At 58.6% G+C, this 22242-nt stretch overlaps 1 protein-coding gene and 1 long non-coding RNA gene across 4 annotated transcripts in view; one reads left to right on the forward strand and one right to left on the reverse strand.

Moving 5' to 3' along the window:
- LOC144382293 (uncharacterized) overlaps nt 1-14687 on the reverse strand; it is a 74086-nt gene extending 59399 nt beyond the window's left edge. The window contains exon 1 of the long non-coding RNA XR_013448912.1: nt 14590-14687. This is a non-coding gene — a long non-coding RNA (uncharacterized LOC144382293). The remainder of the gene's footprint in view (nt 1-14589) is intronic.
- Nucleotides 13443-22242, forward strand: part of PLXND1 (plexin D1) — a 59038-nt gene continuing 50238 nt past the window's right edge. For all 3 annotated transcript variants that reach the window (XM_036073607.2, XM_036073609.2, XM_036073608.2), the window contains exon 1: nt 13443-14896. In XM_036073607.2, the coding sequence (XP_035929500.2) occupies nt 13577-14896 (1320 nt within the window). In that variant the 5' untranslated portion in view covers nt 13443-13576. The remainder of the gene's footprint in view (nt 14897-22242) is intronic.

Raw genomic sequence — 22242 nt, forward strand, 5'->3', positions numbered from 1 at the left:
GAGTATCCTGCCCCCCCGCCCTTGTGCATGCACGTGGTGCTGTGATCAATGTCTGTCAGACGGCAGCCCACTCTTACACATCGCTCACCGCGGGCCTGGCTCTGCCCCGAGTTAATGCTCCACGACAACCAAGAGAAACTGAGGCACAGATAAGGGCGGTTACTTGCCAGGAAGTTGCAGAGCTGGGGTTCCACCAATGCTGCCTCTCAAAGGGGGTCCTGAGGACCCCCCAAGTGAGTGCAGCCCTGGAAGTTGTATGGGAGGGGAGGGTGTGGGGTGCACGACCCCAGACAGGTGACCATCGGCTCTGCGCCTCTGTGTCCCCACTGCAGGATGGAGCTGAGTCTGTCCCTCTGGGCTGTGGGGAGGTGACAGTTCCTGGGCTGGGCTGGGGCCATCTGAGTGCCTCCCTTCACAGCCCCCCGACCCCATCACCCTTCCCTTTGCAGGTGCAGCTGTGCTTTTGGCCTGTGATTCCCTGTAAAAATCCACCGGAATCCACATCCCCCTGCTCGTGGCTTTTGCCCCACGTTTATATTTAACACAAATAAGACACATTCGTTGAGGAGACTTAGAAAATTCAGACATGAAAGTCTTCAACCACCCCCCTCCGCCCCTAGCCAGGCATTGGATCCATCCTGCCTGACTCTGCCTCTCCTTGACCCCATGACCTGGGGGTGCACAGCCTCAGGGGCTGGGCCTCAGGTCGCCCATCAGGAGCTCTACTGCTTGTCCAAACCCATGTCCTGGGGCTGGAGCCCAGGCTATGGAAGCCCTCAGTTCCTTTTCCAGCAGGAGATGCCCAATTCTGCCCGCGGGCGCTGACAGGGAAGTGAGAATGCAGAGGCAGGGATGGGGGTGACACGGGTCCACTGAGGAAGTGAAAGTGTCCCTGAATCCTCCCATCTCTGACAAGACTGCCCACAGAGGGCCAGTGCCAGCGCCCTTGTCTGGAGCGTCCCAGAGTGGTGCCCCCAGCCAAAACCATCCTTGGGGTCCCCGGCTATAACTCAGGGAGGAAGGGGTCCCCGGCCCCCTGCCCAGGGAGCCCCAGCGCTGGAGGACCTTCCTAGCCTCACACCCCTGACTTTGACGCCGGCCTGGGCAGCCAAACCTCTTGAGTGAGGACCAGGAAATTGAGGCCAGGGGAAGGAGCACCTGATTGGCTCCGTTTTTAGGCAGAGATGGAGCCAGGACTAGAACCCTGGCCTGCTCCAGCTTGGGCCTCAGACAGCTGCCCCAGAATTTCTTGATGGCTGCCTCCAGACCAGTTCTGGTGTCTCAAATTCGCTCTACCCCCTGTATCTCCATGCAAATCTCCGCGGCCACACAGACCTGGGTTCAAATCTCATGCTGATGTGGTCCTGGCAAGCCCCTGCCTCTATAAAATGGGGCCAGTGAGACCTTGTGCTCAGACGGGGAGTAAGTGCAAGAAGTTCACACCCACCCTGGAGGGACCCAGAATGGGTGTCAGTTGGGTTGGGGGGTTGGGACTCGTGGCCACTCCTGCCACACCAGTCCACCCCAGGTGTGATGGGACAAAGGACAGGGGAGCTGCATCTGTGATGACCTCATTCACTTCCGCTGGGGCCCCACAGGGCCCTGTTCTGCTGGGGAGAGGGTCTCCCCTCCTATCCTCTTCCTCTGGGCTCCTTCCTGCTTCCCTAGGTGCGGCCGGCCCTTCCGTCCAGGCGCTCATCAATCGCACCCAAGGTACCCAGTGTCCGGCAGGCCTTCTCAGGCCCTGACTCACTTCCTGTTTCCCGGAGCTGGAAATCAGGCTCCCTCCCCAGGCAGCAGCTCCAAGTCCCCACCAGCGTGTGCCCCCACCCAGGCCTGGGCATCCACCACTCATCATCCACGTCTGGGTTCTGCTGGACGTGAAACCAGCCCAAAGATGCTCCCGTTGGTCATTTAGGGATGTAGCAGCACCCACTTGGAGGGTCTGGCCATGGGGCAGCAGCAGGGGACAGGACAAATGAGGACGTGCCCTTGAGACGTCTGCTAACGTTCATCAAATAATCCTGTCACTCGTGTGCCGTGAGCTCTGCACAGTGTCCGACCACCCTCAAGCTGAGTGGGGAGGCAGGAGGGGAACCAACCTGTGGCAGGACCAGCAGAAGCATGTGTGGGCTTGGAGTGAGGCCGGATGGCCACACAGAGACTGTGGACGAGGAAAAGGGGATGGGACTTTACCGCAAGAGCTTTCGCAGAATTTCAAGTTAGAGGAAAACAACACGAACAGATTTATAATTTGAAAACATCCCTCGGGCTGCTGTGTGGAGAAGTGATTTGGAGAGAGGAAGAGGAAGGAGTGGGAGGAGGCATCCAGGCAGGAGGAGGTGGGGCTTGGATGGATGCAGTAGTCTTGGGGGTGGAGGAGACCTGAACTGATGGTGGGTGATTAGCTGGTGACCTCTGGAGGTGTGTGAGGAAGGGACAGAGCACTCAGCATCTCCTAGGCTCCCCCTTGTGTGCACGGCAGTGGGGGCCTGGGGTTGGGTCCGGCCTGGGCCACTCCTGTGCTCCAGGACTTTGGACGAGTCACTTAACTTTGCCATGCCTCATCTCCTCCTTCTGTAAAATGGGTAGAAGAAAGAATGAAAGTGCCTTCCTCTAAGGTGGTAAATACAATCATCCCTGTGATGCTCTTGGAGCAGTGTCTGCTCCCGGGGGAGCCTTGATAAACATTAGCTGCTTTTATTCCAGAGCTGTTCTTCTACCTCAGGCCTTGTTGGTCTTGACCTTCTGCTATGTGCCAGGGACTGTGCAAGGGGTGACAAGACCCCCGTGAGTCCAAGAAGCACGGCCTCACCCCACTTTTGCAGATGGGGAAACAGAGGCTCAGAGAGAGAAGGGCTCTGACCACGGTCCCCCAGTTGAGAAGTGGTGAAGCAGGATGTGAACCGGGATCCCTCTGGCCCCACAGCCTCCCACGCTGTTCTGCTCAGGGACCCAAGTGGCCCTCCCCTGCCTGTGGCCCTGAGCTGAGGGAATGGAGGAGAGGCTGGAACCATTGCCCTATCAATTTTAACCCAGTCAAGTCACATCCTCACTGGAAAACCTTCATTTGAGACACACAAACTCTCCCTAGGACCGAGCAAGTGGTATTGACCTTCCCTGGCAGGTGGGTGAGTGCAGGTGAGGACATCTGCAAGAGGCCAGGGGGTGGGGGGAAGAGAGGGTCAAGGCTGCCCCAAGCTCTGTGGAGTGGGCACTGGCCCAGGAACTGATAGAAGAGCATTTGTTCATTTCCTCTCTCATTCATTCACCCATTCATTCATTCTCTCATTCATTCATCCTTGTGAGCCTGCTTTTAAGTCTAACATTCTGCCAAGTGATATATGCCCCCAGTAAGATCCCGCTCCTGAGACCCCCCCCCCAGTTGCTGGGGAACCGAGCAACAGGTCTGTCACCGGTGTGGGGGCTCTGATGGCGGAAGCACAGGTCACCGCGGGAGTCCAGAGGAGGAGGTTAACCCAGCCTGGGAGGTCTGGGAAGGCTGCCTGGAAGAAGCCAGAGCCAAGGCTTGGGGACACCCTGGAGATTTAGACAGGGCGACAGAGCAAGGGGGACTCAGGGGCTGCCGGGCCTTTGGGACTCAGATTCTGACTAAGGGTAAGAGACTCTGGGGGATGGGGAGAAGAACAAAGGATGGTGGCTCATGCTGAGACACGCAGCTGTGGTCAGTGGAGGTTGTTCTTGAGTAAGATGAGGAATGGCGTCACCCAAAAGTCCCTAAAGAACCAATTCCAAGTTCCTCAATAGAGGGGACTCTGGCTGGGCTGAGTAATTATTCACAGGCTGGGCTGCCCAAGGTTAAGGGCTGGACCGCCCAAGGCCAGAGGCAGGACCATCCAAGGCCAGAAGCTGGCCACCCATGGTCAGAAGCTAGACCATCCAAGGTCAGAGGCTGGCCAGCCAAGGTCAGCCTGAACTCTACAAAGCACAGATTGGGCTATTGAACGTTGGTCATAACAATCATGGAGTTTTATGAGGAAACCCTCCTCTGTCCCTGGGAGCAGCAGGACCAGGACCTGAGAAGGTCGTGATGGCCTCCAAGGCCCTGAATCCCCACTGTGCGCCATAGATCATGGTCCCACAGCGGCTCCCAGGGACATCCCTCCACATCGGAAATCACACACAAAGGGACAAGTAGACCTTTGCTGTACACTCATCCCCCACATGTTCCTGAACCCCATTTGTGTACACACAACCCCAATGTGCACCCCAGGCACGCAGGAGCGCAAGCACACACACACACACACACACACACACTCCCACCCCTGCTTATGTACATGTCCCCATGTCCCTACCCACTGGGCATGCACACACAAACCAGGAACCCCCACACAGGGGCGCCTACAGGCTGGTGCCGGCTGTGGGGAAGCTCATTAACAGGGCAGCCCCGTGGGGCCCCTGGTGCCTCTCTCCTGGTGGCAGGGAGCTGGGCCAGCGGGCTCGGGCCCCAGCCTCTCAGGCAGCTGTCTGTGACCCTTCCCCTGCAGACCAGCAGCCTGGGGTGGTACACACCCAGCTCTGGGAGTGTGCAGACAGGGTAGAGTCTGTGTGCAGGCTGCAGGGCACTGACCGAGGAGTTCCCTGTGACCGAGAGGGGTCCCTCCGACTTATCCCCCAAAATGAGCTGTGGATCACCCACCCACCACCTCCAGACTCAGAAAGAGGCACCCAGGGTGCGAAAGCCCAAGACCCAGGAACTCCCCGGCTGCAGCCTCCCTCTCCTCACCCCCGACCCACACCAGCTACCCCAGGCCTAGCAAGCCCACCTCCTACCCAGCCCTCAGGCCATCTTTTCGTTCTCTGCCTCTGCCAGCTCCTATTCAGGCCCCTGGCATCACCTGGCTGGCCGTCTGCAGAAGCCCCATCCCTGGCCTCCCTCAGCCCATTCTGATCCTGCCTCTTTCCCTCTGAAAGGCATCCTTAAACCATCTGTGGCTTCCCAAACTTGTGTCGTGGACAGAGGGCTCTCCTAGGCCTTGCCGGCCCTCCAGCCTCAGGTGGAGCCTCTTCCCCCCAACCCCCCGAACCTCTGCTCCATCCACATGAGCCTGTGGTCTCCACTCCATTCCTGCAGGCCTCAGGCTGCCGCTCACCTGTAGGTCTCTGCCCTTGTCCCCTTGCCGGGAAAGCTCTCTCTTCACCTCCCTCACTCTTCATCATCCTGCAGATCTCAGCTCTCAAGAGCCTCTGCCTCGGGGAAGCCCTCACTGACCCCCAAGTGGGCTCATCTGTCTATGAGAAACTCTCCTAGAACCACCTGGTATCACTTCTTCTTAGGACGGGTGGCCCTTTGCGGTGACATAATTATTTGAGTTATTTGATTAAAGATCGGCTCCCCCATGAGGCTGAGCTGAGGATAGGGACCATGCCTGTGGTTCCCCATAATATTCCCAATTCCTGGTACATAGTAGGTGCTTAGTCAGTAATTGCTGAAGGGAGGGAGAGAGGGAGGGAGAAAGGAAGGAAGGGCTCCGGTCCTGTGTTTTATTCCATCCAGGGCTTTGCCTGGGTGTGCAGGTAGAATGGAGGGGGCAGACCTGCCCTGGGAATCGGGTGTGAGGAGTCACTTTGAGGGCCAGTGGGTCTCCCACGCCAAAGTGGGGAGAGCAGGATGGCCTGGACTTGTGAAGGTGGATGGTCCGTGTGGCCACAGGGACAAAACAGGAGTCAGGAGGCAGCTTTGGCAGAGTCTGTCTGGCAATGCCCAGGGAGGCAGGCCTCCAGCAAAAAACAGGACTATTCTATCTGCTTGGCAGATGTCCTAGGGTGGTGATACAGCCATCCGTCCATCCCAACGTAGTGACCATGTGTCTCACGCTGGAAGATCCAGGGCATCACTCAGTCCACTGGGGAAGACAATGCCTTCATACTGTGTGGTAACTGATTTGATAGGAGGGGCTTCTAATATTGCATCAGGGCTCGTGGAAGTCTACTCAGAAGGGTCATTTAGAGTAGGCCTTGAGGGATGCCTAGGAGTTCATTAGGGAAGACTTTTCAGAAGAGGTGAACTTTGGGCCGGGTCTTGAGGGAAGCATAAAAGTTCACCAAGAAAACAAGACTGGAAACACATCTTCCCTGGACACTGGTTTCTCTGTTTTACAGACTTGTGTAGGCCATGGGGCCAGTAAGACCTGGGCCCTGCTCATCCATACCAGCCTTTCCCATACACCCTGTGTTACTAAGAATAAGGACTCTGGAATCCAGGCTCCATACACCAGCGGTTGACCTCAGGCAAGTCACTGCATTTCCTGGTGCCTCAGTTTCCCCACCACTAAATGGGTATGATAATGGCAGCTTCATTGAAGGGCTGTTGTAAGGTTTCAATAAAGGAATAGAGGCAAGGGCCCAGCTGGAATCCAGCCATGGAAGTGGCAGTTATTGTTATTTTGTTACCTGCCCTGCACTTGCTCAGGGAGAGGAGAGGTGGGGGGCGCTGGGGGGGCAGTGAGGTGTCTGGAGGAGCACAGATTCCAGGGAGCCACTGAGGAAAGACCCAGCTCCCACCCTGAGCAGCGACCGAACATCACTGGCCAACTCTGTTGAGGGGGCAGATGTATTATCCCGTTTCACAGAAGGGAAAACTGAGGCCCAGAGGAGGGTGTAGTCTGAGAGGGAGCAAAAGGGTCTTGAGATGAGGCCCTGGCTGCAGGTGGGAGGAGGCAGGACAGGGAGAAATCTGACAGAAACCCAAGCCAGCTCTGAGCTCCATCCGGCCCTAGGGCAGGGGAAGGGCAGGACTTTCCAAAAGTCAGAGCTGGGGGGATTGTGGGAGCAACACCTCCTTACCGTCAATGTTTTTAATAATAAATGTCATTGATTTATTTACCAAGGGCCAGGTGCTGGCTACACACTCTCTAGGGATTATCCCATTTGATCCCCACAGCCGGGAGAGGTAAGGGACTCTTCTACCCATTTCACAGGCATGAAAACTGAGACCCGTAGAGGTGAAGGGACTCACCCTGGGTCATATAAATAGGAAGCAGAGAGTTGAGATCTGAACCCAGGTCCCAGGACCACAGGGTGACAACTCCATAGCCTTGCCTGGGGTTCCCCTGCATTCTCACTGGGCCCCACTCTTGGAGAAGAGGGAACAGCCAAACCTGGGTGAAAGTTGCAGCTCTAACTTGAGCAGCTTGGTGGCCCAAAGTAAGTCACTTCCCCTCTCTGAGCCTCAGTCTCCCCCTTTGTACATGGGCTTCACAGTCTCTGCAGCATGAAGAGAGGAGATGAAGTTCACGTTGGATACTCAATAATCGTGTGAGTGCTCCATAAACCTGGCTCAGGTGCCACTTCCCCTGGGAAGCCTGCCTTGCTTGCTCCCATGGGCCTGGTTGTCCAAATGTCCTCTACATATCCCCTCAGCCCTGCTGTCGGAGGGCATAGTCACTGCTGTGTCCCCCAGGCACGCAGTAGGTGCTTACTCAACATCTGCTGGAATGAGCATGGTCAGATGGACCTGGGTTCAAATCCAGAGCTATTGCCTTGCTTCTCCAAGCCTCAGTTTACTCATCCATCAGATGGGATCAACAGCACAGGCCCTCGGGGATTTTGCAAGGATTGGCTGGGCAATGTCTAGTGTACGGTAGGTGCCCGGTAGGTGCCCGGCCCACACGACTCCCCATCCTCCTCAGCTCTGGGCTTTCCCTGCCTCCCTGTGGCTCCTGGCCTCAGGGCCACATTCACGGAGCACCTGCTGTGTGCTCGGGGATCACCTGCTCCCAGCCGGCCCCACCCCGGGGGGCCGTCCCCTGGAGATGGCTGGAGCCTGGGAATGTGGGTGGGGCCCCCTGGGGCAGCCTGCCCCTCCCTGGCAGCTGCTGGACAGAGGCCTCAGTGTGGAGCTGCTGGGTCCTTTCACGGGCCCAGACCCATGACTGGACGTCTGAGAATGCCGCCCATTATCCGACTCACAGAGCACAAAGGGGCCACGCGGCGGCTTGGCAGGCCAGGCGCCCGGGATGGGTGCATGGGGGCCCCGGGTCCCCACCCCAGCCTGCCGCGGCCGCTCCACAGAGGGCAAGCATGTGCCTGGAGTTGGGAGAGGGCATCTCTCACGCGCAGGAATGAGAACCATTTCCTCCAGCTCCACGGGGAGACAAAGACAGAGAGCAATGGCCAGGGGCTCGTCCTCACAGGCAAGGGCAGGCCACCCCTCCTGAGCCCCTCCCCATCCCATTCCCAGGGTGGCATCCAATGGAGGCAGGGGGCTACACTCCAGAACTCCAAAGGGGGGTAAAACCCTCTAGTTTTCCATGGCGTCTGCAGTGGGGAAGCATCCACAGGGCCGCACCAGCAGCACCAACTGTCTATAACTTAAACACATTAGTGTGATGGGTACTGTGTCTCCTGTCAGCGAGGCCACTCTGGGGTCACCCTGGTCCCTCCTGGGCCACTGCAGTAGGACGTGGTAGCCATGACAGGAGATCCAGTGTGGAGGGGCAAGGCTGACTAGAGACGGGGCAGGAGTCACTTTGGGCCACCGATTTGCTGTGTGACCTCAGGCAGGCCTCTAGACCTCTCTGAGCCTTGGCTTCCATGTTAATGAGTAGGGGGAGACCCGGCGGAGGGTTAATTAAACAAGGTGATCGCGCGCGTCTGAGCCCTTAATGGCGCCCGCAAGACACAGCTCTGTGGTACTGCTATAGGGATGGTATCATTATCTGGGGCTGGCGGGGCTTTCCTGAGTCGGGTACAGATGATCGGTTCGAGGAGTCTGAGGGAGAGGATCCCATGTTCCAGAGCTGGAAAGGCAACCGATACTTTCTGACATGCTGGACAAAGGACATGCCTATGTTTTTCTATCCTCACAGCAGTCTTGTGAGGTGGATTATATTCACCTTTTCCAGATAAGGAAACTGAGGCTCCAAGAGAGGTGGCACCACCAAGGTCACACGGTGGTCAGGGGCTGAAGTGGGTCTGGGCCTCAGGTCTCTCAGCTCCAAGGCAAGGAGCAGAGGGACGCAGTGGCCAAGAGCGGGGTTTGGAGGCCAGTAAGCTGTGTAGCTATAGGCAAGTGATGGCGGGGCGCCTGGGGGGCTCAGTCCTTAAGCGTCTGCCTTCGGCCCAGGTCATGGTCCCAGGGTCCTGGGATCGAGCCCCGCATCGGGCTCCCTGCTTGGCGGGAAGCCTGCTTCCCCCTCTCCCACTCCCCCTGCTTGTGTTCCCTCTCTCGCTGTCTCTCTCTCTGTCAAATAAATAAATAAAAATCTTTAAAAAAAAAAAATAGGCAAGTGATGGCACCTTCCTGACCCTCAGTGTCCCCATCTGTGAAACGGGCATGATAAAACCTACCTCTTCCTTTCAAGAAGAGAGAAGATGGGTAAAGGCCCCTAGAAGCTGCAGTCATAGCTCCTGGCACTATCTAGGCCCATGCTGGGGGTGCTTGCTATCCCAGAGGCTTCTGCTTCCAGCACCTTCCTGCCACCAGAACACATTCGGGGCAGTCAGCGTGTCAGGAGCATTTCCTGCAGGGAAAGCATTCTCTTAGGCCAGGCCCGAGGGACAGAGAGTCAGGAGGCTCCCCTCCCAGCACGGCCCTGGCCCCACTGTTATTTTTTCCAATTGAAGAAGAAAAACATTTCCTCCTCCTCCTCATGGCTCTGCTGAGGACGGACAGGGCAGGATGGGGAAGCCCCCACCCGGGTGGTGGTGGGAGCCCAGACCTGCCGTCTGTGGGCCAGCCTGGTCAGCAAGCATGGGGTGTCCAGGCAAGGACCTGCCCCACCTGCCCCACCGTGTCCTCATCTAAAAAAGGTACTGGATGAAATCTGTGTTGCCCATCTTTCCGGTGTGTTGCACCACATGGATTACAACCTACTCCGTATTTGTCTTTAATGCACATCATTTTAAAAAACTTCAATACATGCATTTATCAAGCAAGCTTTTACATCCTGATTGTACTTGGAAACCAGTATCACTTGCCAAAACCAGAACATAATTGCAAATTAAAGAAAATACAGAGCTCTAAGTAAATTCTAGAATCCTGATGTCAACAGGACCGAGCTTAAGACCTTTTCTCTATTAAAAATGGACAATGGCGAATGTTAGAGAGGCATTAAAGGCACATTAACCCCAAACGGAGACCTTCTCCTTGATATGATCACAAGTCGTGAACAAAAACTGGAAAGGACCCGAGTCACGGTGTGATTCAGGATTAGCTGGTCATCGGTCTAGAGTTGGTTAGTCGGGGCTAGTTAATTCTGAGTTAGTTAATGCTGGGTGTCACCTAAGCCACCCTCCTGGGTTCCATCCATCTCCCCTTGGTTTCCTCTAAAATCTCTTCTGGGAGGACATACCTCCCGCATCTTAGCAAGGCCAGGGAAGATGTGGGTTCTTTTGCTTGTTCCTTCCTTCCTTCTGCCAAGAGTTATCAGCACCTCTTCTCTTCTGCCCAACCAGAGAGGGGTACAGGGTGGCTGCCCTGTGACCCATGCTGATCTGAAGGAGCTCCCAGCTAATGGGCGAAGGGGAGTAAATCTACTATCTGGAGACAGATCTGGGCTCAAGTTCTCACCTTACTAATGCCCTCAGTTTCTCCATCTATGAAATGGGCTCGATGACCCCGGCCTTGTCCGCGGGTGGTGAGGGTGGCACAAGATCTTGCAGGGCAGTGCTGGGTATACCACTTAGCCCTCGGTGGGCAGTGGCTCCACCAGCTGCCGTGGAACCCAAGGCCGGGAGTGGGGCCCTGTGAGCCACTGCTCAATGCGGGGGGAGAAGCTGCCGTCTGCCCGGTGCCTGCCGTCTACCTGGCACTGTACTTGCTGGTAGTTCTGTTGTTTACATCTTACAACCTCCCGGGGGCCTGTGTGCTATTATGATTGTTTTTGTTTTACAGACAAGGAAACTGAGGCTCAGAGAGGCCAAGTGCCTTGCCCTAGTCAACACAGCACTTTGAGAGGACACTTGGACCCAGCCTGGGCCCTCCGCAGTCTAACCTCGCCCTGCATATCCCCAGCCCAGGGTGGCTCCTGAGCCCCCAGCGCTCAGCTTTGCGGGTAGTTTGTGTCCAAAGTGCCAGGAATCATGAGCGCCAGCCTGAGCTGTGACAAGCCTGAGCATTTTCCTCAAGGCTCAGTGGGGGGAGCTGCAGGATGCGGCAAGATGAGCCCGGAGACAGGAAGGAAGCTAGGAGGGGCCAGAGAGGGAGAGAGGGGTGGGAGATAGGGAGGGAGACAGGCAGAGAGACACAGAGAGACAGAGAGATATGCACACAAAGAGACAGAGTGGAAAGAGAGGGGGGTGGGAAGAGATGGGGGGGAGAGAGAGACAAAGAGAGAGAGTAACCGGGAGGAGCAAGAAGACAAAAACAGAGATGGGGTGGGGAAGGCTAGAGAAAGATAAGAGCGGGAGGGAGGCAGACAGATGGACTGATGGGGAGGGCTCTGGGGGGGGGGTGCGCCGAGCACCCTGGTACCCCTATGGGGCTCCCCAGGCCACTGGCACAGGTGGCACAGCAGGAGCCCTCCCCATCCAGGGACTGGGGGGGCATCCTATTGAGCTGTTCCTTGAGTGGCCTGGAGCCGAGGAGGGGACAGGACACCAGAAACAGAGCCTCTGATTTCCTACAGTTGAACACTCCCGGCTGTCAAAGCAGGGCTCGAGGGGGTGACCGAGGGGGCCAGAAAAAAGCAGGCGTGAGGGGCAGCAGGAAGACAAGGGTGCTGGAATGAGGGAAGTGGAGGACAGCTGTAGGCCTGGCCTTTCCCGCCTACCCTTTGGGGCACAGAGAAACCCTCTGTCTTTCCTTCCTGGCCAGGTGGAAACAAAGGAGCTGAGGCCAGACCACCCTGAAAGCAGGGGCCTTGGGGTGCTGTGCGGCCCCGATGGGAGCCCCCTGATTCTGAGCAGCCAGAGTGGGCGTGGGGCTGAGAGAGATCTGGGTGAGGCTCAGAGCCAACAGACTTTGGCTTTCAAGCCTGGTAGTTCTGCTCCGGGTGAGCTGGGCATGTTGGGCCAGTCCCTTCCCTTCTGGGGCCTCGGGTTCCAAATCTGTAAGGTGGGATAATAAGGGCACCAGGCTCAGAAGGCGTCTGTGAGGACTCAGTGAGTCAGTACAAGTAAAGTACTTGGCATAGTGCCTGGCAGGGCACTGTTCGGGCACCACCGTGGCCAGAGGCTGTGGATGCTTCTCATAGTGGCTCTGTGACCTCGGAACCATGGCGGCCTGCCTCTGACCTCAGTGCCTACCTGTTCCAGGTGGAAGAAGAAAGGCCCAAGGAAAGGAGAAGCAGGCCTGACTGCCCGCTCACTTGTGGCTGATCTCCCACTGAGTCTGGGAGGATTTTAGGTCCTTCCAGAGTCCTGAGTAAGGGGATGTGCCTGGCAAGATGCGTTGGGTGGGACGGCAGCAGCCCCCCAGGGCCAGGTCTCCATAGAGGCCACAGTGGGCCTCCCGGGGCCACTCCCCTCTCCGCCAGGGCCAAAGCCTCACTCTCGGTGTCACGCTCCCAGCCCAGCCTCCACCATGGCTTGGCACATGCCTGAAATAGTTCCTCTCTCCATGTTTCCCTGATTTATATGTCTGACCCTTGAGCTTTGTCCCTCTGTCCTTGACACTTGTAAAACCTCCTTTATGGGGCTGAGGTTTTGGGGGCAGATCGTGGAGTCTGAGGAGGAGGTGCCCTGTGCCCAACTGGCCCAGCGAAGGCCCGGACGGTGTTGGGTGAAAGCGAGTGTTAGGGGAGAGCCTCTGAGTGTGAGATGGGGAAAGCTAGCGAGGGCTGTGGATCAGGAAGGCAGAGACAGAGAGAATGGGGGCAGACAGAGATGGAGGAGAGAGGGACGCGGGAGACAGAGGGAGCCATGGAGAGAGGGGGAGCGCCAGGGACACAAAAACAGAAGGGAGAGAGGGGAGAAACGGATGGTGTTAACAGAGCCCACAGAGCAAAAGCGAGTCTGAGAGAGGGAAGAAGAGCCAGAGGCTGAGAAAAAGAGGGAGACAACACACACGGAGTTGGGGGGCCATGAAGGGTTAGCCAGAGACACGGACAGGGAGACACTGAGAGAGACAGAGACCCGGGAGAAAGAGAGGAAGAAAAAAGGATACAAGCGCGAGCCAGAAAGGCCAAGCGGCCAAAAGGGAGGAACGAGCGAGAGGAACGAGCGACGGAGGCGGACGCAGCGCCGGGAAAGGGAGCCTCGGGCCGCGGGCGCCGCGCGGGAGATTCCTGGAGGGCGCGGGGCGGCGGGACCCGTCGACAGCCCTGCGAAGGCCCGGCGGCGGGAGGGCCGGGCGGGGCCGGCGGGCTGCCAGGGGAGGGGGCCCGGGGCGCTTGGGGAGGTGGGCCCGGCGCGGGAGGGGGGCCCGGGAGGCGGGGCGCGGCCGGGGCGGGGCGCGAGGGCGTGTCCGCAGCGGAGCCGCCCCCGCCCCGCCCCCGTGTTGCGCGGCGCGGCTGAGCCGGGCCGGGGCGCCGGGGCCGGGGGCCGCTGGCTCGGGCAGGAAGCGCCTCGCGGCCCGGGCCCGCCCCCCGCCTCCTGCCGCCTCCGGGCTCCCGGCTCCCGGCCGCGCCGCGCCCCATGCACTCGCCGCGCCGCGCAGCCCGCGCACGCCCGGATGGCTCGTCGCGCCGCGGGCGGCGCACCCCTTAGCGCTCGGGCCGCCGCGGCCAGCCCCCTGCCGCCGCGCCCGCCATTCCGGGCCCCGTCACCGTGCCCGCTGCTGCCGCTGCTGCTGCTCCTGGGGGCGGCGCGGGTCGGCGCCCTGGAGATCCAGCGCCGGTTCCCCTCGCCCACGCCCACCAACAACTTCGCCCTGGACGGCGCGGCGGGGACGGTGTACTTGGCGGCCGTCAACCGCCTCTATCAGCTGTCGGGCGCCAACCTGAGCCTGGAGGCCGAGGCGGCCGTGGGCCCGGTGGCCGACAGCCCGCTGTGTCACGCCCCGCAGCTGCCTCAGGCCTCGTGCGAGCACCCGCGGCGCCTCACCGACAACTACAACAAGATCCTGCAGCTGGACCCCGGCCAGGGCCTGGTGGTCGTGTGCGGGTCCATCTACCAGGGCTTCTGCCAGCTGCGGCGGCGGGGCAACATCTCCGCGGTGGCCGTGCGCTTCCCGCCCGCCGCGCCGCCCGCCGAGCCCGTCACGGTGTTCCCCAGCATGCTCAACGTGGCGGCCAACCACCCGAACGCGTCCACCGTGGGGCTGGTGCTGCCGCCGGCCGCCGGCACGGGGGGCAGCCGCCTGCTCGTGGGCGCCACGTACACCGGCTACGGCAGCGCCTTCTTCCCGCGCAACCGCAGCCTGGAGGACCACCGCTTCGAGAACACGCCCGAGATCGCCATCCGCTCCCTGGATGCGCGCGGCGACCTGGCCAAGCTCTTCACCTTCGACCTCAACCCCTCCGACGACAACATTCTCAAGATCAAGCAGGGCGCCAAGGAGCAGCACAAGCTGGGCTTCGTGCGCGCCTTCCTGCACCCGCCCGACCCGCCGCCGGGCGCCCCGTCCTACGCGTACCTGGCGCTCAACAGCGAGGCGCGCGCGGGCGACAAGGAGAGCCAGGCGCGGAGCCTGCTGGCGCGCATCTGCCTGCCCCGCGGCGCCGGCGGCGACGCCAAGAAGCTCACCGAGTCCTACATCCAGCTGGGCTTGCAGTGCGCGGGCGGCGCGGGCCGCGGCGACCTCTACAGCCGCCTGGTGTCCGTCTTCCCCGCGCGCGAGCTGCTCTTCGCCGTCTTCGAGCGGCCGCAGGGGTCCCCCGCGTCCCGCGCGACTCCGGCCGCGCTGTGCGCCTTCCGCTTCGCCGACGTGCAAGCCGCCATCCGCGCCGCGCGCAACGCCTGCTTCGTGGAGCCCGCGCCGGACGTGGTGGCGGTGCTCGACAGCGTGGTGCAGGGCACCGGGCCGGCCTGCGAGCGCAAGCGCAACATCCAGGTACGCCGAGGGAGCCGGACACCCGCCCAGGGGGGCAGGAGGGAGAGCGTGCGGCTAACTGGGCGGGTTGTGCGCTGAGCGGGACACGGGTGTGAATGTGTGGGACCCAGACGCGCGTGTGGAGACCCAGGAACGTACTCTGGGCCACAGGTGCATTTGCCGGGACCCAGGTGTCAGCCATGGTGCGGGCACTGGTGCAAATACGGTATGTGCGCCTGCGGGCACTCAGGGGCGTGCTGGGTTCCAGGTGAGCGTAACTAGGTGTGTGGGCGGGGTCAGGGTTGCAGATGTGCGCTGGAGAGAGCCAAAGGGGCATCTATAGCCCAGGTGTGCGGGTGGTGGTCCTAGGTGTGTGCTGAGTGCAGAGCAAGCGAGTGCATGTCTGCCCAAAGGTGGGTCCCGGGCTGGCCGTGTGAGCCCATCAGGGCTGCCCTGGGAGTTGGCAGATGCGTGCTTGGGTGTGGCCGGTGTGCAGGGAGGCACGCAGGTGTGCACCAGGGCCCTGCAGATGTGTGTGAGGGGCAGCAAGGAGGGAGTGACAGGGGCGTATGCGCCAGATTTGTGTGTCACTGAGCTGGTCATGCAGGAGTGTAGGGCAGGTAGAAGTGTCCCAGGGGGACATGGGCAGCAGGGTGGGCCTGGCTGTGCAGTGGGATGTGTGTGGCAGGGAACACAGATGTTTGGGAACCAGCAGGTACTCTGGGGAGACCACTGGTTGGCAAACAGGTGTGTTCCTGAGGCCAACTTTTATTCACTCATTCAACATATATATATACTGAGCACTTAGCAAGTACCAGTCATGGGGGCTGTGGGCTGGCCGACCACATTTGTGGAATGCCCGCTAAGTGCCTCAAATGGCATAACTGGCTTGGTTCTCACAGCCACCCTCTGAGGTAGGCTCTACTCTCATCCCCATTTTACAGATGAAGAAACTGAGGAATAGAGAGGTTAAATAACTCGCTCAAGATCACACAGCTGGGAACCAGCAGAGACAGGGTTTGAATCCAGGCTGTCTGGCCTCATCTGTGTTCTTAACACCACTGATCCTTTGCTGCCTAATGGACACGGAGCTCAGAGAGAGAGAGAGAGAGAGAGAGAGAGAGAGAGAGAGAGTGTGTGTGTGTGTGTGTGTGTGCGCGCGCGCGTGCGCGCCCAAGTGTGTTGGAGGAGTCTCAGGTGGCTGGTGTGGGGAGGTGCGGGAGCCAGGGGAGTAGAGGGAGGTGAACAGGACTGTGTGCAGCCCTGGGGTATGCAGGGGTGGGGCAGGAGAGGGCCAGGGGCTCAGGAGGGAGTGAGGAGGGGCCAGGTGGGGCAGCAAACCGGCTGGGTGGGAATGGGGCCCGGGCCGCTGGGGCTGGGTTAGACCGAGGTGGGGGATCACTGTGGTGTGTTGACCTTGCGGGGGACATGACCTGGGTGTAGAAGGGAACTTTGTGCAGGTCCCCTCAAGAAAGCTCACTAGAAAGGGGTCACTTCTTCAGGGGGCCGTGAGAGGTGGGACCCTGTGCCTTTTCCACACTCTGCATCCTCGTGTGAGGTGGGGGAGTCCATTTCAACACCTAGGAAGCCTCAGTTTCTCCCTCAGCAAGATGCTGAACTCAGCCTTTTCCTGGTGAGCCCTCCTTGGGGCCAGGCCCCCGTGGCCCTGCCCCGTCCCTTCTCCATGGTCTTCAGGCTGCAGGCAAGAATCTCATGAGATTAATTATTCCCCTGTGGGTGTGCCCAACACTGGGGCTTTGAGAAAACACGGATTCCTTCTCCTGCTTTCGGGCTCCCACGGCTGCCCACCACCAGCTGGCTGGCCGCCCTGAAAATAAAGGTCACGGTGGGTGAGTGGGGCAGACTGCCACCCACGGGGGCTAGCCAGGTCAGGGCTGGCTGCCTAGCCCTGTGATTGGGACATCTACCATTCCCCTCCGCAGAGCCACATCCTCCAAAGGGGTGTGTTTGAGGGTACAAGCTTTGTTTGGGGCTCTCAGGGCCAGAGGAGGTGAGTGGGAAGTCAATCCCTGTTCTACGGAGGGAAGACCCTACTGTGGTGGCCCAGGCTGAGGTCAGGCCAGCCCCTGGGCCTTCCTTCGGCCTTTCCAGGGCCTGTGTGTCCATCCAGGCCCTTGGTGTGGATTGATCCATGGGATTCCTCAGGCCGCCACTGCAGTAACCTCCTCCCCCTCTGGCAGGAACCGGCCTGGTTCCCACGGTCCCCAGCCTGGCCTGGTGCAGTGACTCACTCTGCTGAAGGGGGTTGGGGCTTCCTTCTCCTTAGAGGGGCAGGGCCTCTCCAGGGACACAGCCCCAGGGACAGAGTGGCCATGGGCCTTCTCCCCACCCCAAGGTGGGGTCGATTTCTGGCCCTCCTCAGCCACTCTCCCTGTGTCCTCCACACCCCTCTCCCCTTCCCCTTGCCTAGTTGTGGGCACGGGACAGTGCTGCTGGGCCATATCTCCCAGATGTGTCCAAGGCCCCAGGGTCTGGGCCTCTAGTTAGTGTAGCCGTGGGTCGGGGTGGGGCGGGGGATGGTTATTCCTGCTCCTGCTGTTGCCAGCTCCCCAGTGACAGGCCAAGAACTTGGACTTTGTACCCTGGATTCACATCCTCCTCTGTCACTTTCCAGCTGTGTGACCTTGGCAAGTGACTTAACCTCTTTGAGCCTCAGTTTCCTCCTCCGTCAAGTGGGGACACTAAAAACAAATCCCTAAGGATTGCTTCAAGGACTAAATGAATGAGTTAATGTGAAGCACGTGGTGCCTGGAACATAGTAGCACCTGGTAGCTGCCTGCCGTTCTTGCCGATACCCCAAGGGCCTTATTAACACCGCTCTGGGCTTGGCCCCGGACAGCGCTGACCCCTTTTGGCTTCTACAGCAGGAAATACCCCACCATTTCCCACCTCTAGCCCAGATGAAGTCCTCAGTAGACATTTCCTAAGGCCCTACTGTGTGCCCCAGGCTGGCACAGTTTCTGCTCTCGTGGCCCGTGCAGGTGAGCAGAGGGCAGACGTGTGGCCAGGCACTTAGAGCCCAGGGGGCGGGTGATAAGAGAACATGGACAGAGGGAGCCCCAGGAGGGGACATCATGGCTTCTGGGGGAGGTGCTATCAACGTGGAGGTGGATGGATGAGCAAGGGTTAGTCATGTGAAGCTGGCACAGGAAGACGAAAGGGTCCCAGCAGAGGGAACAGCCTGTGCGAAGTCCTGGAGGTAGGAAACAGCAGGGTGGGCCAGAGCAACTGAAGGTGGTCCCTGCGCTGGGGGGTGGGGGAGGAATGTGAGAGAGGGGCTGGGGGAAGGGGGCAGCGCCTGCGGGTGTAGGGAGGCTGCATCGTGGAGTTGGGACTGTATCCTGGGGGTGTGGGAGCCATGAAGGGTCTTAGCCAGAGGAGTAATGTGATCTGAATGAGCACCTCACTTTCCTCTTCTGTAGAATGGGAGCAATAAGAAGGTACTTACCTCGGGCGCTTGTGGCTCAGTTGGTTAAGCGACTGCCTTCGGCTCAGGTCATGATCCTGGAGTCCCTGGATCGAGTCCCGCATCGGGCTCTCTGCTCGGCAGGGAGTCTGCTTCTCCCTCTGACCCTCCCCCCTCTCATGTGCTCTCTCTCTCAAATAAATAAATAAAATCATAAAAAAAAAAAAAGGTACTTACCCCCCAGGACTGTTGTGGGGATTAAAGGAGATAACACCTGTAAAGTCCTTAGTAGAGTGCCTGGCACACATGTTTGCAATTATAGTTGACTCTTGAACAACTCGGGTTAGGGGTGCCGACCCCCTTGCACAGTCAAAAATCTGCATATAACTTCTGACTCCCCCACAACATAACTACTAATAATAGCCTCCTGTTGACTGGGAGCCTTCCCAGTAACATAAACAGTGATTGACGTATATTTTGTATGTTATGTTTGTTGTATGCTGTAACCTTACAAGAAAGAGAGCTAGAGAAAAGGAAATGTTATGAAGAAAATCGGAACAAAGGGAAAATACATACAGTGCTGTCCTGTAAAAAATCCACATATAAGTGGGCCCACACAGTTCAAACCCACATGGTTCAAGGGTCTACTGTCCTCTGATTATTTTTAATATAATTATTTTAGAAAGTCCCTAGGTGGCTAGTGAGAGGGAAGATGAGAGGCAGGAAGAGTAGTTGGAGGGCTGGTGCTATCTTCCAGGCAAGAGATTCACTCACTTACTCGAAAATATTTCTTGAGCACCTACTGTGTGTGAGGCCCTGTGGTGGGCCCTGGGCACGGTGGTGGAGGTGGCAGGTCTGGCCTTGTTCCCGCGGGCTGTGTAGGGCCTGGTCTGAGGGCAGAGAGGGAAGCAGTGGGTTCCGGCCAGATTGAGGTGCCAGGATGTAGCCCTAGAGGTGGGGATGGACGGGGGGAGCAGGAAGCTGCCCAGTCTGGTCCAACATCGGGATGGAAGTTGGTGCTGTCAGAGTAGGGCATGCGGTGGGGTGCCTCTGGGGGAGAGGACGGATTTGGTCTGGGGGTGTTGGGGGAGTTCCAGGCGCCTGGAATCCCTTTCTCTCCCAGAGCCATCTGGCCTGACTTCTCTAGCAGCAGGTGGTCTCAGTAGGGCTGGACCTGGGGGACAGGACCCTGCCCTTCCATCTGTTCTCTAGGGACATCTGACCCTCAAGTGAGGTGGCCAGGGTGGGCTTCTGGAAGCCCAGCCTCCCACTCTTGCTTGGGAGTCTTTTGACCCCATGGGTCCAGCCCCTCGGTCAGAGTGATCTCAGACATTCCAGCTTCTCACCTGGAGGACTCTGTCCTCTGCCGCCCACCTTTATGACAATGAAGCCTTAGCCTCTGCTGCCACCTTCCATCCAGGAATCTGCTGGGGAAGGGAGAAGCTGCCGAGGTGCAAGGTCAGAAGCAGGGAAACTTGTCCACCCCGCCAGGCTTTGGAGGGCCCCAACTTTGTCCCTGATTATTTTTGGCATATTTGGGGCCGTTGCATGATTTTGAGAGAGAAAGTGAGTGCGAAAATTATCCTCCATTGTGTGTAGCTTGGATCCCTTTCCTCAATTTATGTTTGAGGTGAAAGCCAGTTGGGAAGTTGCTGTGTGCTGTCGATGAGGGAAACTGAGGCACAGGCTTATCCAGCAAGGCAAGGGCAGGCCGAGTCTAATTCCCTGCCCGGAATCTTTCCTCTCAACCTTTGAGTGACCGTGATATTTGTTTTGTTTTTTTTTTTTAAGTCGAAAGGAAAACCAACAGGGAAATGCCAATGCTGCATTTTCAAGGTGTCTTTTTATAGTAAAGGTGGAAAAAAAACCCTCAGGCTGTTTTAAACTGGCATGCGGTGGGTGGGTGCTCATCGTCAAGAAGGCGTTTTCTGAACCAATTTAGGGGCTGAAATGCTGGGTGGAGGTGGAGGGAGACAGAGCTTCCAAGATGGGCTTTACATTTGGAGTTGGGCTGGGGGCTGGGAGTGAGCTTCCCGTGGCCAAGGGTAAAAGCAGACACTTGGTGGGGCTCAGGGGGTTCTAGTGGCATTGGCCAGGATGACCTTCTAGCCTAGAGAGACAGACAGACCTTGGGCCAGGCGACAGTTAATATCCCAGCCCACCCTGGGAATGTCACCAGTCCTGACTCGCACGTACGAGACGTTGAGTCCCATTCTCCTGCCCATATGCTGTGTGACCCAGGGTGAGTCATTTACCCTCTCTGGGCCTCATGCTTCCTCATTGTAAAAGGGTACGGTGTCTACCTCTGAGGTTGTGGGTGGATTAAAATCTCACATGCGGTACCCAGGGAATGGCAGCTGGAGGTATTAGTAACAGGAGGGAAGACTACACCTGAGAAAAATGAGCTCAGCATGTGTCAAAGAGCCAGCAGAGCAGGGAACGCACAGAGGAGGGGGGTCAGGCTCTTGGAGGAGACGGAATCACACCAGGTCCTAAAGGTGACTTGGCTGGGCGAGCCAGAGGGGTGAGGCAGGGGTGTGTCCAGGGCCGCCCCACTGAGTGAGCTCAGAGGCAGGAAGACAGGCTGACAGGGAGAGAGTGGGCATGTTTTCACTGCCGTTGATGGGGTAGGCGCCGAGCATCTGGTGGGCCTGAGGGGTATGAGGAGGGTAGGTGCCCTGTCAGCTCTCTGGGGCTGGATAATAAACATTGCTGAGCTCCCAGTTCTGAGCGGGGTCACCATGTTGGCCCTTCACGAGCACCAGTGTGTTTGATCTCATAGCCCCCCACCATGAGGCAGGAAGGTCTGTTATCCCCAGCTTACAGATAGGGAAACTGAGGCCCAGGGTCACAGGGCTGGTTCGCAGGAAGGGGGATCCGCAGACTGGCTATCTGGCACCAGAGTCCATGGTGGGCGATGGCTAGTATTAGCTGTGAGCTCTCGGCTGGGAGTTCTGCTTACCCTGCCCCATGGAGACTTGGGCAGGGCCCTTTGTACAAAACTCTCTTCTGTGACAGCACCACAGGCCCCCAATGGCAGCTGGGAGCTGATGGGGCAGTGACTCAGTTCCAGAGTAGGGGGAGGCTGGCCGGGGCATCTGTCAAGGCTGGGGCTGGCCAGGCCTTTTGAGGAAGTGGGGAAGGCAGGGAAGTACTAGTTGCATTCATGTCTAAAAATGTGATCCTCTGGATTCTGGAAGGAGTGAGCCTCCTGGCCCTTTGAGTGTGCAAGTGAAGGATGTGGTCAGTTTGTACGATGACTTAACAAATCTCTTTCAACACTGGCCCCAGCCCTGGACCAGTGCTGGGTGGGTACTGGGGCTGGGAGGCTGCCTCCCCTCCAGGGCAGTACGGTGCCATCCAGGGTTTGCTAGGAGAGGGGGTGGCAGATCTGTCCGGCCCTAACCATACCCACAGTTAGGACCAGCCACACCCAGGCAGGCCCAGAAGGTGCATGAGTGCTGGACCCTGGCACCCACTCCCTGGATTCAAATCCTGGCGCTGTGCTTTCCTAGCTGTGGCCTCAGGCAAGTCACTTACCTTCTCTGGTCCTCCTTTTCCCCGTCTGTAAAATGGATTCAGCATCGGGAAGAACGGGGCAGCCTGGTGTTCAGCAGAGGCTGTGTGAGTCAGCATCAGCCCCTGCAAAAACACTCGACGAGAGCCAGATTTGCTGGCCCATGGCTGCTGGTTCTCCTGGACATGCAGGGGACAGGCCGGGTTCTGTGCTCGGGTTGCTGGAGGGAGAACAGACGTGGTGTGTATGGAAGTGGAGCATGAGGGCCTGAGCCCTGGGCCTCGTGGGGGCCCGCACCCTTCCCGGACTTCGGTTTCCCGATCTGAGTTGGGCTGTGGGGTGGCAAGGGGGCGCCCGCCGTCCCGGAACGGCTTCTCTCAGCGCCAGTGGGGCCTCTGGTAATGCTGTTGTTGCTCGGCGGTT

Source organism: Halichoerus grypus, chromosome 1, assembly GCF_964656455.1.
Source record: "Halichoerus grypus chromosome 1, mHalGry1.hap1.1, whole genome shotgun sequence".
Classification (NCBI taxonomy): Eukaryota; Metazoa; Chordata; class Mammalia; order Carnivora; family Phocidae; genus Halichoerus; species Halichoerus grypus.